At 47.1% G+C, this 17896-nt stretch overlaps 1 protein-coding gene across 1 annotated transcript in view; it reads right to left on the reverse strand.

Moving 5' to 3' along the window:
* Window positions 1-15335, reverse strand: part of NXPH1 (neurexophilin 1) — a 142431-nt gene extending 127096 nt beyond the window's left edge. The window contains exon 1 of the mRNA XM_013941545.2: window positions 15282-15335. Within this exon, the coding sequence (XP_013796999.1) occupies window positions 15282-15335 (54 nt within the window). The remainder of the gene's footprint in view (window positions 1-15281) is intronic.
* Window positions 15336-17896: the final 2561 nt, after the last annotated feature.

Here is a 17896-nt window from a genome sequence, read left to right on the forward strand (position 1 = left end):
GAAAAGGTTCTACACAGTGAGGACATGCACACTGAGAGATGTCCAAAGATGGTATTCAGAGCTTCATGAACTGAAATCACCACACTAAGGAAGACCAGACATTGAGTGCATGGTTGATCTGAGAATGAAGTAATTAACCAATAAAAACTAGAAGCTGTGATACAAGACAACCAAAAGGAAGATGCATATTGCAGAATATTGCACTAAGAGAAGCTTTTTGCACTGTCATTTCGTTGGACAGTTTGATCCCCTGCAGTGTTTCATTACTACGCTTGATGGTAGTAATACTACATGAGCAAAGAACCCAAAGTGAAGAGTTCAGCCTTGAACCAAGGCTGTGATTGAAGTCAGGGACTTAAGTTTGTGGTAACACTGATTCAGTCCCCATTAATGCTAGTTGTTGGATAAATGACCCTTAAATAGCCAAGAATACAATAGAGACACAGGTATATAGGAGTCAGACTCTAGTAGAAATAGGTATCAAAGGAGCCAAGACTGTGAAACCTGAGCAACTGGGAGAGAAAGAATCTTCATTCAGATTCTATTGTTTTCTTTGATATTTTAGTTTGATTTTACAGAACAGATTTGAGCTAGGATTGCTGTTCGGTTACACTACTCATTTCCATGCAATTTCAGTGATACATTCATATTTTAGAAGCAACAAACTAACTAAAGATGAAAAACCCCTGTCTCTCCAGCTATGGGAACTAATAGTATGCATGCTCAATAAGTCCTCTAGCAAAAGTAGAGATGACCATAGCTAACATTCCTTATGTATTAAACAGGCAAAACTGTCTGACTGGAAAAAAAAAAAAAGTAAACCTCGCAGGCCATGTTTACCTATCATGAAGACAAACAAAAGAGTACAACCTAAGGTTTATTTTTATAACCATTGGAGGTCACTTTTATTGCTGACATTTCTTCTAAGAATTCTCTACCTAAGTGGAGATACATTTGACATCCTTAAGTAACCTGAAATTAATTCTGTTGTCAAAGAAAAGTATCTCGGTTAAAAAGATAGCCTAACATAAAACAGTCTCAACTATTTTCATGACAGCTTTTGTTCCTTAAATACATACTCAGAAGACATTTGAAACTAGGAAAAAGTTATCAATGTATTTCACTTGGATAGCATTTCCATCCCTGCACTGGGCATATTTACTGGAATCTGACAGTAGCTGGTCACATTATTAATAGCAAACAATTTATTTGATTAATTTACCCTATGTTTCTGTTCATGAATTAGCCTCCCCATTTTGATCTCTGCTCTTTTGTTCATAAGCATTTGGTGAACACTTTCAGCGTATTTTAGACTGGAGTTTGTTTGGAAACTTTTTGCTTCATCTAATCAGAGTGAGTATTTTTTTGCTGAAGATGGTGTGGCTTGAAGTCTTCAGAGTGTATTCTTTTTGTTCCTCACTTGGCCTTGCCACTGTAAGTGCAGTGTCATGAATGTTTCTGATGTGATCAGTGAACATCTAGTATTACGTCTGAATCGCTGGTTTGCTGAGGGGTACACAAATTCATATGGGAGACAACCTTTCTATAAACATTCATCAGACAAGACATGTTTACACAGACATATGTAGAATATATTTCTCTCTCTCTCGCTCTAATAAAATATATTTAAATATAAAATATACATAGAGGATATAAAATAGAATATAAAAGAATAAGAATACAGGAGAATTGAAAGGTTTAAGGAGCTAGAACTTGTGTAGCTATATCCTCATGCTATTGTCCCAGTTCATTTCAATCCACTCTTGTTTTTAGAGAGATATTTCCCCAACACAGAAGGGTCCTTCATCCCTTTTCTCAAGCACCACATGATCTCAGGGCAAAATCTATGTTATTTTAAAGTTGTTTGAAAACAAGCAGCAAAGTACAATTCCCAGTTGCACCATTTCTTGAATAACATTGGTCTGGACAGGTCATGCAAGACTAAATTACGTGCACACCAAGCTTAGAGCACAGACAGTGTTAGGATCACGTACAGCAACATGGTCATCATGTACATTATGTACATGGTCAGCTTCTGTAGCAAATAAAGAGCTAACACAGGTGACTGGCCTTCATCAGCTGTTCCATCTGGACTTGTTCAAACTGCCTGCCTGCCTCATTTCTCTGGGAAAAGTCAGAGTGACTGTTTCTGTCAGCTGTTGCGGCTGAGCATCCAGCAGAACGCTGGAAAGCCAACTCTGGAGGTGGAAAGGGAATGCAAAGAACCCTCCAGTTTTGTCTATATACCAGCATTTTGCTCAGCTTCTTCCAGTTTCCCAAAACAATCTTGCAGAGAACTTCACAATTTTCAGTCCCAACTGCAGCTAAAAGAAGAGAAAAGGGCTGCACAGACCACAGCATATAGGAGATGCAAGTATTCTACAAAACAAAAATTATGGGGTGTACAAGCAATAAGTTTGCTATTTTTACATAATAAGTTATTTACATAAATCCACCGTAACTGGGCTTTTATAAACATACCTAAGAGAGAACTACTTCAAATATTTCCACGGTCTCTGAGAGCCAGAAAAAAAAGGCAGATCACAGTTGTAGTTACTGAAATTCCTAGAATTCAGGGATTGATCTTAAATCAATCATGCAAGGTGGACCATATTCAGAAGGGTCTAAGTGGAAATATTATCTTAGACTCTGGCTAATTTCCTCATTAACCTGCAGAGCCGGGGTAAAATAAAACATCCATAGTGGGTCCCTAGAACCATCACATTCCTACCAGTCAACAGCTTTTCCTGATGAGCATGTGAACATATATGCTTCTCATTACCTGAAGGTTTTTTTTACAGGTCAGGAGTTTAAAGTATTTTCATGAGCAATGGAAATATAGGTGCAAATTTGGGGGGTACAAGATATGTGAGCAAAAGTGAGACAGGGCTCTAGCTGTATTTTAGCCCAGATCCACAGGCTAGCAAAGTCACAGCTCCACCTGTTGAGCTAAAGCAAATCATCCACCTATTACAGCCAGCAGCACAGATGCTTTTTTTTTTTTCCCCAGACATAGATCACTAACACGGTGCCACTCAAATAAAACAAAGCCTAAAAATTTAGGAACAAATCATGTAGTCATGCTTCTAGATGGGGGAGTACTGTATCCACTGAGATTCTACCAGAAGGACTAAAGGACTTAGATCTAAAGAAAGGGTCTCACGGTAGACCAAAGACCACATTCTTCTTGGTATATTTGCTAATGCATACAAGAATAATGGGAAAAATATAACAAATGAAAGAGAATAGAATCTGCTCAGCTTCTGGTAATTTCACAGGAGAGTAAATTGCTTGGACCAAAGGCAATACCACAAGTGAAATACTTAACATTTGTATAGCCATACATATGTATTCTTTTACATGTGTTAGAAAGGTTTTCTTCTTCCTTCCTGTGCTAACTATGAAAAGTCACTTCACACTAAGCAACTCAAGCTAAAATAGAATGAAATATCATTTCCCACCATCTTATAAAAATGAAAATATATATCAAACTAAGTACACAATTTTATGACCACAAAAATCAATGGCAAAGTCCTCAAGAGCGTGGATGGACTTAAATCAGCATGCAAATTTCTTGTGGAAAAATAAATAAGGGTAAATTTTTTGCCTTATATGGTCATCATTCAAGGACATATTTCTTGCAAAAGGAAAAAAAAACTGCTGTGGTCTGCAAAAACTCAACATCAATAGCAATTAGACTTCAAATCTAGAACACAGACACAATACTGTGCAAGGGCCATGCATGGCTACCTCAGATATGCCACCATTTGTATCTCTGTAATTTTAGAGAACAGTGATGGTGCCTGAACACTTCAAGAAGACTTTTAGCAAAAAGTTCACACAAGTGATCTAGCTGAAAAGCCCAGTTTAGATTTAATTTCAAAGAAAAAGATATTTTGCAGAATATTTATTGGGAAGTTGAAATACTAATCAGGATAAGTCCCAGCTCTTGACTCCAAAAATTCAAAATTAAGCAAAGAATTAATTATTATACACATCTTGTGAAAACAATAGGTAAAATATGTTTAGAATAAGGGATCATGTGCAGTGTAATGCTTGCTTATATATATAAGTATCGTAATAGATCCCAGGTAACCTAGAGGTAAATTCAGCAACTTCTTGGCAAAGATATTACTTTGTAACATTCATAAACTTATAGATGCATGATCTTTTCTGGCATGGAAGAAAATATTATATCCTAAAACAGAAATACAAAACCCATACTGCATTTGATTTCTGTGTTCCCAATTCAGTAAAGAACTGAAGCACACATGAGTAATTCTCTTATCTTCAGTTAAGCTGTGTTTAGATTCAAAAAAGTATTTATGATCCATTAGGACCTATTCTGAAGTCTGTGTTTTAATGCTTTGCTGGGACAAGACCTCTAACACTTAAAATTTGTTACATACTATGTTACATCACCTCACACTATTAACGAATTTACACACAGGCAAATATACACATGTGTAGCTGCATAGTCATATGATGCTCCTCTTAGTGGATGTGTAAAACTCAGAAAAAATGTCATGCTATAACCCCACAATTTCAGAATATTCCATAAATTGTGGAGAAGAAAAGCAGCACTTGCACCTTCCTCTAATCTAGTTAGCCACACATTTCCATATTCATTTGGATTACATTACACTGAAAGACTGAAACATATCATTACAATCTGCTAACAACCTTGACTCCACCTGATAACTTTTTCAAGACTCCCACTCTGCTCTAGCTAGCAAACATTATGTGCACTAAAGATACAAACACAGGCTACACTTATACACACACACACACACACACATATATACATATAATATATATATATACATTTATAATTCTGTGGGATAGTATCTTATTCCACTGACTAATGCTGGTAGAATCAGCAGAACTGCTCACAGAGTAAGCAAGTACACAGCAAGAGCTGAGTACCCCTAGTGGATCCCATATAAAGAAGCTGAAGATCTAGCAGCTGATTCCCATGGAGTACTGTCTTATCAAGAGCCCGATGATGTCACCCATAATTCACACCATGTGACCAGTCCCTGAAGTAGCTCCACTGAAGTTAAGGGCATCCTTTGTACAAATAACTACTCAAAATGACTTAGTTCTATAATGTTGGCAAGTAGGGTTACTTAAGGGCCGTGCTCTTATACCTCTGTTTGCAACATGTGCTACCATGTACCAGAAGCAGTCCAATGAAGCAAATGGGATTGCTTGTGGAAGCAGAGATGAGAAATAAGTAAGAGTATAAAACCGTAGGCCTTGGTAAGGTAATATCCATTACAGATGAAGGCAGCAAGATGGAGTCCATCTTTTTTAATGGTGAAGATTTTGATGTACTATTTATTATGCACATCTTTTATGTCACATCTCTATATTTGTACTCCTTCTTAATTCCCTGCTCTTTAAAGATCTGTGCAGTCAGCAATTGTGTCTTTCATAAAGCTATAATATTATTGCTATGTTTTACCTAGAAATATTGCTTACAAAATCTTCTCAATGTGCAAAGCACTCCCCATATAAACATTAAGAACTCCATGTATGAGAGACAGAGTAGCTGCAGAAAATGACAACAGAAATCACTCTAAATTAGAGCCAAATAACAAATGAACATTCTGGTTTTAAAAAGACCAATATTTTACAGTACTGCTATTGACTGTGCAACAGCCATGAAGATGCGACTTTTCTATAATTTCCATTTTAAATCCATGCCTTCTTTTGCAAAGACCTCAAATGCTATGGATGAGATTGTAAATATATAAAGCAGTCCATTAATTTTATACAAGCAGTTTTATATACCTGAAGGTCTATGACAACATTTCTTGACAAAATAGCTTACCAGAAGAATTGTTTTTCTAAAGTTCAATCAAGAATGGCTTATAAAAATGAGTGTGCAGATAAATATTATGGTACTGGTGGTTTGAACTCTCCATAACAGGAATACTGTCAGTTAAAATTTTTGAAGAGCTGCCAATTACACTTTCAGTTTAAGCTAGCACCTGAATAATAAGCAATCCTTGGTGATAGAAATGGTCTATGTCATCAAAAAAGAGAGAGAATCTGTAGTTTTCACACAAGTATACTATTGATTTACATAGGAATCCTATCCTGTACAATACTGAAGGATCAATTCACGGGATTTGCTTTACACTAGCACTTGTTTTTCAAAACCATTCTGAAAATATTTCTAGTGTGTCTGGGTATTTTTATTTGACTGTTTTTTTGTTGTTTTTTTTTTTACCCAGTGGCTCTTATGCATCTTCAAGACAAATGCAGGCAATAATGAGCCAGGTGAAAATTCACTCCCTGATAATGCATGGCTGACTTTGGGTGGTCGGGTTTATTCCTGCAAGATGTGATACTCAGTAATTATTTGTGATGTTACTTATGTTACTGCTCCCACAGGTATGCAGTATCAGGGAGAATCACTATACACATAGGGCCAGATCCAAAACCAGCAGAATTGTCAGAAAACACCACAGTCTTCAATGATTTCTAGATCAGTGTCACATGTTTTAACTAAGAAGGTAAATAGCATCTTTTGATTTTCAACCAAGGACACTGTATGGCTTAGATTAAGTGTCTCTTTACTTTTCTTCCTAAATGAATACATAAACATAGCTTTAAAAAGACATTCCATTAATAAATTTTATATGTATATGTCAGATTTTAATTACATCTCAGGAAGATTTTGTGATTCCAAGAACAGAGGCTACTAGATCACTTCTTTTCTGGTATTATTTTGGCTGCCCATTCTGCTGCTAAAAGGAATCTGCTGAGCCCAGAGATCCTGCCCCAGCAATCATCAACATTTAACAAAATATACAAAGAAATAACGTAGGCTTGTTTCACTTATCAGTCTTTCAAAAGTTCAGCAAAAAAAAAGCAAAACAATCACACACACTCACACAAAAAGACAACCAGATTCTTGCTTCTTTAGACATATCGAAGCAACTGAGCCTGGATTAGAAAATGAGATTTGAGGAAAATAGGGCACTAGTATCATTATCATTTGCTAGGCACCCAGAAAGCAGAAAGACCTCATTTCTCCCCTTTCAGCAATCTGCAGATGTGGAAAAAGCAGCCTATCTTTCCATGCAGTGGTCAAACTATCCTTTAAGTGATGGAACAGATAATGGGAGAAGTGATACCCCAGAGGGCACTGGCAAGCTGGACAATCCAGCATGTGAACAGACAGGAGAGAGACGACTAGTGGACAAATCATTTCACAGCAGACACAGGGGGCAAGGGAGAAGAGATTACTAAACTGCCCCTTGGAGAGGAAGATACAGGGTGCCTGGAGAGACAGATGCAGTGTGCAAAGCAGATGAACATCCCTGAGACATTCATCACTGGCTGGACTGCGAGACACTGACATTAATGATGGTGGCATTTGGAAGATAAAAGCAACGTCTCCGAAGCAGACAATGCAGTTTCCACGCACTGGGCAAGGGGACATGGTGTAATCAGACGGCCTGGAAAAGGCTCACATCTAGTGAAAGCTGATGCTCACAACTGATGCTCATGGGAGAACATGGATCAGAAATAAACGGCCCTATTGCTTTGTCTGGAGAGCTGGTAGGGATGGGGGCGGGGAGGGGGGGGAAGGTTCCCTCACAGCCCAGTCAATTCCCATCACATTCCTTTATTGAAGGACTCTCCCTCAGGCATCCACTAGCACCTTTCTTGTCAATTGTTGGTGTTTCATTGGCAAGTGCTTTTCAGGCAGCAGAGCTGCCTGTCCTCTAGAGCACCTGTCCTCTAGAGGACAGCTCTGTGGATAGCAAGCGGGGATTTACAGAGGTGGAGGATCTTGCCACCGATTGTCTCCTCTTGAAACCAGGGATGGGGCTGGGAGATACCCTGAGTCCTGGCTGCCAGGACACAGGCTAGTGGGAGGGGAAACAGATCTGGCTGCTCCTCACAGGGGTCTCAGAGTGTCACTGCACCACCTCAAAAATAACATCAACCCTTGACTACATCTGAGAAACACTCCTGCCATTACCCAGGGGATGGGAAGACTCAATATTAATTAATCACTCCTTGCTCTCACCTTCATGTCATGTGCTTCAGTGTCAGCCATGAGTCACCACCCATTTGGACTCTGATTCTCTCAGATGTCTCTGAACTCTCCCACAAAGGGAGAGGATGCTACGGCCCTGACAGAAAGAGAGAAGCCTGAACACCCCAGAACAGTCTTTCTGAGCCCCAGAGTTATTCTGCCAGGGATCTTACAATGATTAAATCCAAGATCCTGGCCCTGCTTCCCTCCTCACTTATGTGTTGTCCCTCTGGGCAGTTTACCCCCAGAAAACAGAAGCTGCTTCGCCATTAAAAGAGCCAGTCAGTAGCAACACTAAATAGATCGATCCATCTGTGCGCCCATCTCCTCCTTCCCTTACAAAAACTAATCGAGGCAGCCAAACCCCAAGCCCAGAGCGGGTTTCGGGTGAGGTCTGTGCAGCAGTGGCCTGAATTATGGACCAGCCCTGGAACAGGGTGTCTATGAAAGAGGAGTTTCCAAGGGGCTGTCTTGGTCCCCAGAAGCGCGCAGGAAGCGGCGCCGTCGCTGAGTTTCGGCCGCGGGGCTGCGCGCCGGGGAGAGGAGCGGGGCGGCAGGGCCATGCGGGCGCTGTCCGCGGTGCTGGCGGCGCGGCCCTCCCCGGAGCTGGAGCTCTCCAAGGTGCTGCGCTGGTGGCGGCGCGGGCGGCGGGAGCTGCGCGGCCGAAGGGGAGCGCCAGCGAGCCGCAGCCGCCCGCACCGGGCCGGCGGGGGGCCGGAGCCGCCAGCAGCCCCCAGCCGGGAAAGAAAGCGCCACAAAGTCAGCCTTGCCCCGGTCCGCCTGCTCTCCCTGCAGCGCTGGCACCAACCTTCCCCGGCTCTAAGTATTCAGCGTCTCCGAGAGAGGGGAAATACACTTTTTTTTTTTTTTAACACCACGTGGGCTAATCGTGCACTGAAGAAAGTATTAGTCGCGCATCCAGTAATGAACAGAAAAATGGGAACCCAGAATAACCCGACCTGGGATAAGGACAAGCTCTTCCTGCCTTCTTTTTCACCCTGCATGCACAAAATGCGACTCCGCCTCTGCAGGTGCCCTTGCCCCCGTCCTGCTGCAGAGCACAGAGCATCTCCCGATTGTCCTTCTATACTGTCTCTTTCTCTCTCCACTTCGATTTAAAAAATAGAAAGAGTGGAGAAAAGTGGTAGAAGAAAGCTAACTGAATCCTTCCTTTAATCAAGCCCAGCAAGATGGATTCAGTGGAAAGAAGCTGTATTTCTAAGCAGCGACCGGTGTCATGGTAGTTAAAATAGAACAGAAAAGCCTCTCACAAAGTCAATTCTTATGTAGATGAGGCGACATAAGAGCTTTTCTCTCCCTTCACGGACTTAGTGAATTTCTAATTTGTCCAGGGAAGCCCAAGAGGGATGAGGAAGAAAGAGCGGGAATATTGGGATTGCTAGTCATAACAAATATTGCCGTGCTCTGGACTGTCGCCTAGAAAAACACTGATAATGAGGGGATCCGATGCCATTGTCTCAGCCGAGTCATTTCTCTTGACCTTCGGCTTTGTCCATCCAGGCTGAATAAAATTCCCGAAATGAGCATCGCCCCTGCTCTCTGCCAGACACACAACTTCGGTGTCTCTCGGTTACGGAAAGGGAAGGAGGGTGAGAGGGAGTTTCCCTTCCAAAGGAAGGGCACTAGCAGAAATTTAAACAACAACTAGAAAAACGTAGGGTTAAGTAACAAACTAGGAAATGTGCTGTCCTGTTGAACAGAGAGCAGTTTCCACAGCACTGAGAACCCGCCAATATATATCATATCAATAAAAAACAGCTCTTCGAAAGCTTGCATAGTAATTGAGATTGGAGATCTTTTTTGATATGGGTTGGCATTTCCTCATATCAATCTGACAGAGCCAACTCAGGAAATTGCTGGTAATATTCATCTGGGGAGCACTTTCATTAAACGTAATTCATTCGACTTTCACAATAAATTGAGTGACATCCTTACAGCAGAACCTTTTTATCCTTGATGAAGTGCTTGCCAGCCTTTGGTTTTCTACTTTATTGTCACATTCCTTAAAGCAGAATCGTCAACATGTCAATCTGCTGCATAAAAAAAAAATGCTAAAGCTGTATTTACAAAGCACCCAGGAGGTGGTTTAATGCTGACTTACAAGAAGAGCGAGTTGGGAGTTAAACTGTCTGATAAATCACAGCACTAACTTCACCCAAGCCCAATCGGGAGAACAGAAGCCAATCCTAGGGAGAGAAGTATGTCTCTCAGACTCATTTTTTCCAAGTACTGGCTATTCCGAGCAATTGGTTTCTTAACCAGCTTCATCGCACTTTCCAAGACGACTGGGAAATTGGCTTTTTGTTAATTAAAATGGCGGTTTAGAGATGCAGGGGAATATTAAAGAGCTTAAAATGGATACCTCTAGATACCGACTTGGAAGATTTGGCTAATCAAAGAAAGGAGGGGATATTGGATTATATCCAGGTGCCTACCTAAAAGGCTAAATCATTTCCAGGTTGCTTTCTCCAGCGATTTAAAAAGTGAAAACGGTGTATACTAAGCACCAGGAAAAGGAGCTTTCAGTTCAAGGAAACCCCTTCTCAAACTCCTCGCACAGGTTCCTGATTGTTAGGAAGAAAGGAAGCCCGGAAAAAATGCACCATCCTCCGCTTAACACAAAACTATAGTGCAGATAAGTTTGTTTCACCAGCTGCAAGCGATCCGACTCTGATTATTATTCTCGTGCCTTACCTTCCGAAAGGGCAGCTGTTCCCTCTACATACCACTCCGAAAGTGTCTCAAACTCCTTTAAAAAGAGAGGGGGAGCGAGATTATCTCAAGACTATGTTAACTCACTAGCATAAAAAGCCCTGCCACCTCTCTCCCTTCCCCCAAAAAAAGCCCACCCACTCACCCCCCGCTGCCGCATCAAATTGAAAATTGCAAGAAATCGCTTATTTGGGAAAAAAAGCAATACCCGAATGCTTTCAGCACCAGTGCCTCTGAGAAAATACTGTGGGTGGTGATTATGATAGGACAATGCCGTCTCTCTTTTGTTTGTTTTTTTGTTTTATCTTCGCTGCCTATAGAGGGTTTTTTTTCCTCCCACGACAAAGTAGGACACAATCAGCACCTGTCTTAAAAAAAAAAAAAAAAAACTGTCTTCGCTGGCACGTGATATCTCTTCACGTTCTCCTTAGCTTTCATTAACCGGGCAGAAACGACCACAAACAGTGCGACACAGAGCGAAATTAAATGTACACAAACTCGGGAGCCACTAACCTCCTGTTTCCCCCCTCAGCAAATATCGTACCAAGTGTGCCACCGCTAAGAACAATTTTAAACCACTACTCTTCACGGCGTTTTTGCAGGAAAGTTCCTCTCGGCTGTCAGAAGGCCTCCAAACTGCAATGATGGTGCGAAACAGCCCTTAAAACCCCAACCTAGTATAGAGTAGGCTTTTTTCAAGACCTCTGCTAATGCCATCGCCCTGTGAAACAAGCCACCCCAGGAGCCTCGTGGTTGTCCTTCCCTGACAAAGCGCCACGCAGAAAAGCCCTCCCGTGAAATAACCTGCTCGCAGCCCTCATCGGGAGGTGAATGGTTTGCTCTTGCGCTGCTTAAATACCGAACGGAGGAAAAACGCTGTGCCAATCAACACTGGTATAAATCCTAATTTACAAACCCACCGGCGAAGCATCTCTTTGCTGGGAGAAGGGGGCAAACCGGAGGAGAGAGGGGGGAAGAGGAATCCTTACCCTAGCAGCCTGCAATGCAAAAGTCCGACTGGTTTTAGCTCTGTACTCGATGCTCTGGATAGCAACTACCTAGGTAGTAAGCTGAAGTCTCTTTAACCCGGAATAATCGCAGCAAAACAAGTGCATGTTATTCCTTTCTCGTACCGCACGGGAAGTTCCCTCTAGAGCATGCGGAGGCAGAGCCTGTGAACATGAGGGCGGCGGGAGGGTGCCAAATCCTGCAGGCTGCAAGGCGCTTTGCCTTCGGGCGCCCTCGGCTTGCTGGAGGGGTGCGCAGAGTCCGGCCGGGGGCAGGAGCCGCCTGCCCGGCAGGACGGGGCGAGCGGCTGCCGTCGGAAGGGAGCTGTCAGCCGGCGCCCGCCCGCTCACCCTCCCCCCTCGCAAACAAAGCTGCCTTCGCAGGCGGCGCGGCACCGGGCTACCTCGTCCTTTTGGCCCGTCCTCGACCTTCGCTACTGAGAAATAACGCTAGTTACAACCCTTGCCGTCTTTGCCAGCAACCCGCATGCTTTGTCGTCGCTCCTACAGGATGTTGCTTCTACCCGGGAAAAGAAAGAAATGAAAAGAAACGGCCTGGCGTTTTATTGTCCTTTTATGTCAGACTGGAAATTCACCGGGAAGTAGTCGGGAATTAAAAGAGAAGAACGTTTCGAGTAAGATAGTAGTGTAAAATCCTGGTGTCCTTATAAATACACAGAGCTCAAACCTAAAATAGGCTACAGTCTCCGGGTGTCTTTTTCTTTCTTAATATTTATGTGCTTCCCTACTGACGATTTTGAGTTTGACACAGCATTATTATTAAAGAAAACATTAACCGTTAAAATAGGACTGAGATGCTTTTGAATGAACAGCAGCGAAGTGGAGCCTCATGGTAAATACGACGGAGTGCAGCATTTTGAATACTTCTGTAGCTCTCTAAATCTGAAGAAACAAAATAACTGCAAGCCTTTAAAGGTTAACTCCTGATTCTACCAAATAAGTAATAATTTATTCATTTAGGCCAAAGGAAGTGCATTTCCACTGCAAATCAAATATAACATTTTCAATACACTGCACAGCTCGAAACAAGGAGAAAATGCATGTCTCGCACAGGCTAACTAATGTTCTTATCAATAAACATAATACAGCGAACCTTCCCTACCCCAGCAAAATTCCTAGTCATTCTGATCGGCCATGACCTCTATAAATTTCAGGCAATAAGGCTGAATGGCTCTATTAAAAAGGGGGAGAAAAGCCGAAGCACTTTCCATGCCGCCCCCCCCCCCAAGATTTCATTAGGAAAAGGAGAAAAAACACTGGTCTGCTGGGTGAAGAGAAATGACAAGCCAGGCGAATGCCTGCAAATGAGTTACTTCAAGGAAATCCAGCCTTGCTTCGGCTGTTCACTGTCGCTGAATACTGCCTAGTTCAGACAGAGGGGAAACATATTATTTTCCCTCTCCTCTATATTATTAATGCCTTTCAAATGTTTTTAAAAAAAAACTATGGAAAGCTGGTTGCATTTCTATTTCATTTACCCTTCCTAATACGTTGGATACTGAAATTATAATTCCTAACTGAAACTGCTCTAGTCGACACACAGAGACACGTACTCGGACAGGCGCAACAAAATGCTGCACCTTGCTGCTTTGTGTCACTGCATTAAAGCTTTAATCAAAACTTCATGCTTCAGTGCTAATAATCAGCCTATTATCACGCGACGGCCTAATGCAAACTTTCAGAGTCACTGCCTAAATACAGAGAATAATAAGCGAGATATTGGCATAAATGTAGAAGTATCGTCTTAGGAGAATCGAGTTAGATGGGGAAATCCTTTGGATTTCCCCCCACCCCCCTTAGTGTCTTGGAAGACGACACAGCCCAGCTGAAGAATGCACCCACTCCTCCTAACTTGTCTTTTAGTCCCGATTTTTTGTATCATATTTCTCATTGTTTCGAGGGAAATAGGAAAATTGTCTCCTTTTCTCTGTAATGCCAAGCCCTCGGAAAAAAAAAAAAAAAAGCATTCAGGTAACGAAGTCTGTAACTAAACGGTAATTGAATCAGCATAATTTGCACACTGAATGGTTTTCAAATGCTCCCAGTTTACAATTAAAGGAGAATTAATGCGCTTGTTGTTCAGACTGCGGCGCATTAGAATAAATCCAGCACTGTTGTTGTAATGAGTCGAGAGCAGTTTAACTGCCAGCAAACACATTTAAAATTTAACACGACGTATCGATCTCGCTCCGGCTTTCTGATGGATTATTTGCCGCGCACTTTTCTCCCCCTTCCCCCCCTCCCCCGGCTATAAAATTCGTGGGAAGGCCAAACACCCGCGGCAGACGAGCGCAGCCCGGCGCGGGGCAGGGGCGCTCCGCCACGCCGGAGGACACGGGGCGGCGGCGCGGCGCGAGGGCAGCCCTCCGCGGCCGCGGGAGCAGCGCGCCTCCCCCCCCCGCGCCCCCCCGCTCGGGATTGGCCGCCGCCGCGCTCCCCAGCGCTCCCCCGCGCTCCCCCGCGCCGCGCTCGCCCGCGCCGCGCCGCGCTCGGGCTGGCGCGCAGCGCCCCCAGGCGGCGCGGCCGCGCCGGCGCAGGGAGCCGCGCAGCGGAGGCAGCGCCGCCGCCGCCGCCTCGCCCGGCAGCGGGGGCAGCCGGAGCGCCGCCGCGGCCTCTCCGCCGACACCGGCGCTGAGGTGCGCGTTTCTGCGACGCTCCGAGAACACGGTTTGGGGTGGTTGTTTTTTCTGCCCCCCGCTCCAAGCTGGTCTAAGCTGCCGAGATGCGTTTGTCTGCTTAATGCATCACAGGCGAGCGGGAGTGCGGGCTACAGAGCAGCAGACCGCCTTGTTTTGTTCCTTGAGATTGTAGAGGGAATAAAGTATGTGTTAAAGGAGATAACACCGATGTTTACTTGTGTTCCCTCGGTAATCTTAAAGGGGATTTGCTACGGAAGTCAATGACACTTCACACGGAAAATACTGGCTGTGCCTTGTCACTGAGTGTCTGCACGCCTGTGCTGTATTGTACCGCCGAACAGACGTCTGCTGTAGTGGCACGTTGACAGTGATCCCCTTGCTGAAGGATTCCCACCCTCCGCGGGGGAGAGAGAACAAGAAGTTGCCTTCAGTCCCGGCGGCGGCGCTCCCGGCACCCTCGCAGGCACCGAGGGCGCCCGGCCCGGGAGGTGGGCACCGGGGAGCCCTCGGCGCCGCGCCCGGCGCCGCGCCGCTCCCCCGCGGAGGAGAAGTTACGGCTCTGCCCCCCGGCCCGCGGGGACCCCCCGGCCGGGCCCCGCGGGGAGCCCCCGGCCCGCCGGCCCGGCCCCAGGCGACGGCAGCCCCGGCGCAGCTGCGGCGGCTGCGGCGGCCGCTTCGCGCCGCGGGCGGACGGGGCAGGGTTGGCAGCGCCGCGCGGGTAGTTGTCGTGAGTTTGTTCGTTCTCCTCCGGGCTGCTGTACCCGCCCTCCCCGCCCCGAGCTCTCCTTTCCCCGGCCCGTGCGAGGGGCCGGGGGGACTCACCAGGTAGATGGTGGGCTGCAGCAGAAGGACCGCGTACCAGTACACAGCCTGCATCCTCGCCGCTCAAACTTCCCCCGCGCTGCCTTCGCTGCCTCTTTGTTCCTTCCAGAACATAGATCCACCTGACATCCACTTTACAGAACAAGCAGAGCTCTCACCAGCCTAGACAAAAATGAAATTATAGACCCCATGACCACAAGACAAGGTTAGGCTTGAGACAAGGGGGGAAGAGAGGTGTGGAGGGAACCGGGGGGGGGGGGGCGGGAGAGAAGGAGGAAATGGGGTGTGTGGATGGGGGTGGGGGAAACAAAAAACGATTAAAATCGAGTTAATCCAGCGTCAGAGCAAAGTGATCGCACGGTCCGGGCTGGCTGCAGAGCGCCTGTAGGCAACGCTCCCAGGCGCTCAGTCCTTTTGCTGGGCGGGAGAGCCCCGTGGTGAGGACTGGGATGGCTCTGGGGTGCCACTACCAGCCCTGTGCTGCCTGCCTGCCCCCGGCGGGGACCGGGCGGCAGCCGCCCGCGAGGTCGCCGCCGCCGCCGCGGAGCCCCGGCAGCGCGCTGGGGAGAGGAGCGGAGCCGGAGCGGGGAGAGGGGGCAGGAGGCGCCGGGGTCAGGGCTCCGGCTGCTCCCGGGCGCTTAAAATCGGAGCGAAAAGCCTCGCCTCCAGGACCTCCGAGCCGGCTCTGCGTACCCCCACAAGCGCCCACCGCCCTCCGCCACTCCTAAGTCGCGCCGCGCCTCGCCCCGGGCCGGGGCCGCGCCCCGGGGCGCCCCGACGGCTGCGGACCCCCACACACGGCCCAGCCCTCCTCCGCCCCCGCGCCCCGCGGACAGCCCCGCCGCGGCGGGGGGGCCGCGGCGGGGATACGTACGGCGTGGGGGGTCCGACGGCGGCCGGGGCTCCGCGGGGCGCTCCATGGGCGAGCCTAGAAGGGCTGAGCGCCGCGGCGCAGCCCGCCGCCCCTGCGCATCTCCTCGCCGCGCTCCGCGCCGGGGTGTCCCGCGGCCGCTGTGCATCCGGCGCAGGCACTGTCAGGGCGGCGGGGCGGCGGGGCGGCGGGCAGGCTCTCCCCCCCCTCGCCTCCCCGTCTCCGCACACAGCCGCGCTCCGGGTCCGCCGAGCAGGGCACTTACGGGAGGCGGGAGCTGCCCGGGCTGCCCGCTCGCCTTCGGCGGGGGGCGCGGGCAGGAGCGGCGGCACCGGCGCTCCGGGACGTCCAGGGCTATTTGTCTCTATTAAAAATGACTTATTGGCGAGGGAGCGGCGAGCGCCTGCTATTTAACTTCTGATAAAATCTATCTGCAAAGACCTTGGCCGATCATCTTAAAATAAAGCGCTGGAGCCGAGCACTGTCCGAGCCTCACTGCTTGGGGAGAGAGAGAGAGCAGCGGAGGGGGAGAGGAAGGGGGAGGCTTGCTTGGCGGAGGGGGGAAGGAAGGGAGGAGGGAGAAAGGGGAGTTTAGCGGCGTCCCATCCGCTCCTCTGAACGGGGTGATGAATCAGAGCCCTCCCCGGGCGGCGTGAGCCAACTTGCGCTGCCCGTCCTGCCTGCCCTGCTGCCTGTCCTGCCCCCGCTGCCTGCTCTGGCTTCCCTGCTGCCTGCCCTGCCCGTGCTGCCTGCCCACACTGCCCTGCCTGCGCTGCACGCGCTGCCTGTCCTCCCTGCTAGCGCTGTCGCCTGCGGGCATAGTCTCTTTGCCCCTCTGCCAGTCCGCGGGAGCCGGCTGCCTGCCCAGCCCTTTGAAGAAGCCTGGGAGAGCATCTCTTTCTTTCCTTTTATTTTTTTTCCACCTCTTCAGGGGTGTCTCATGCAACGAAAGAGCTGCTTAGCCTGTCAGGGCAACAGACACCCGTAAACCAGGCACTGAGCTAATGGGATCTTGGAGCAGAGCTGGGTTACGGGTGCAGGAGCCAAGCTTTGGGATTAAGGGGTTGCTTCTCCCCTGCAAGCAGGACCTGTAGCTGGACAGTCCCTCGGAGTGAAGCTGGAAGGCTCATCTCTGTCTGGTGCCGTGGCTAATCCCACCAGCTGTCATGCAAAGGGAAAAGTCTCTCCGACCTTGTTTCTGTTCTTTACAAGGACCCCTTGTGAGCTTTTTTCCTGCCATCTTCCATCCCCCAAACAGTATCATTACCAAAGTGACATTGTGGCAGGGTGAAAAGGAGGGTGCCAGTAGCATAGGGTAACCTTACCAACTCCCTGGCCTCGATGGCAAAGCTCTGATTTATCACCTCTCAAAGGGGAACCAAGAGGCAAGTTAGAGTGCTGTACGGAGCGAGAAATGAGAGAACTTCAGTTGTCCTGCCAAATCCCTGCCTCTCTCAGGGCACGTCCTGGTGATTAATATTTGCAATCTGAGGTTTCAATACCAATCTGTAAAATACTGTTTTAACTTGGGGGCCTGAGTTTGGAACACAGTAATAAAAGGGGAGAGGGGAAGGGAGGAGGCGGGTGATGAATAGTCTCTCAAAGAGCTGCACCAGAACCTCCCCCATGGCCATTTCTGCTCCAAACACCTGGAAGATGGACACCTCCATATGTCCAGCACCATCCCTCTGCTAGACATGTGGGATACTCAAGTCACAGCTTTGAACAGAAGCATTCAGCCTGC

Source organism: Apteryx mantelli, chromosome 2, assembly GCF_036417845.1.
Source record: "Apteryx mantelli isolate bAptMan1 chromosome 2, bAptMan1.hap1, whole genome shotgun sequence".
Taxonomy (NCBI): Eukaryota; Metazoa; Chordata; class Aves; order Apterygiformes; family Apterygidae; genus Apteryx; species Apteryx mantelli.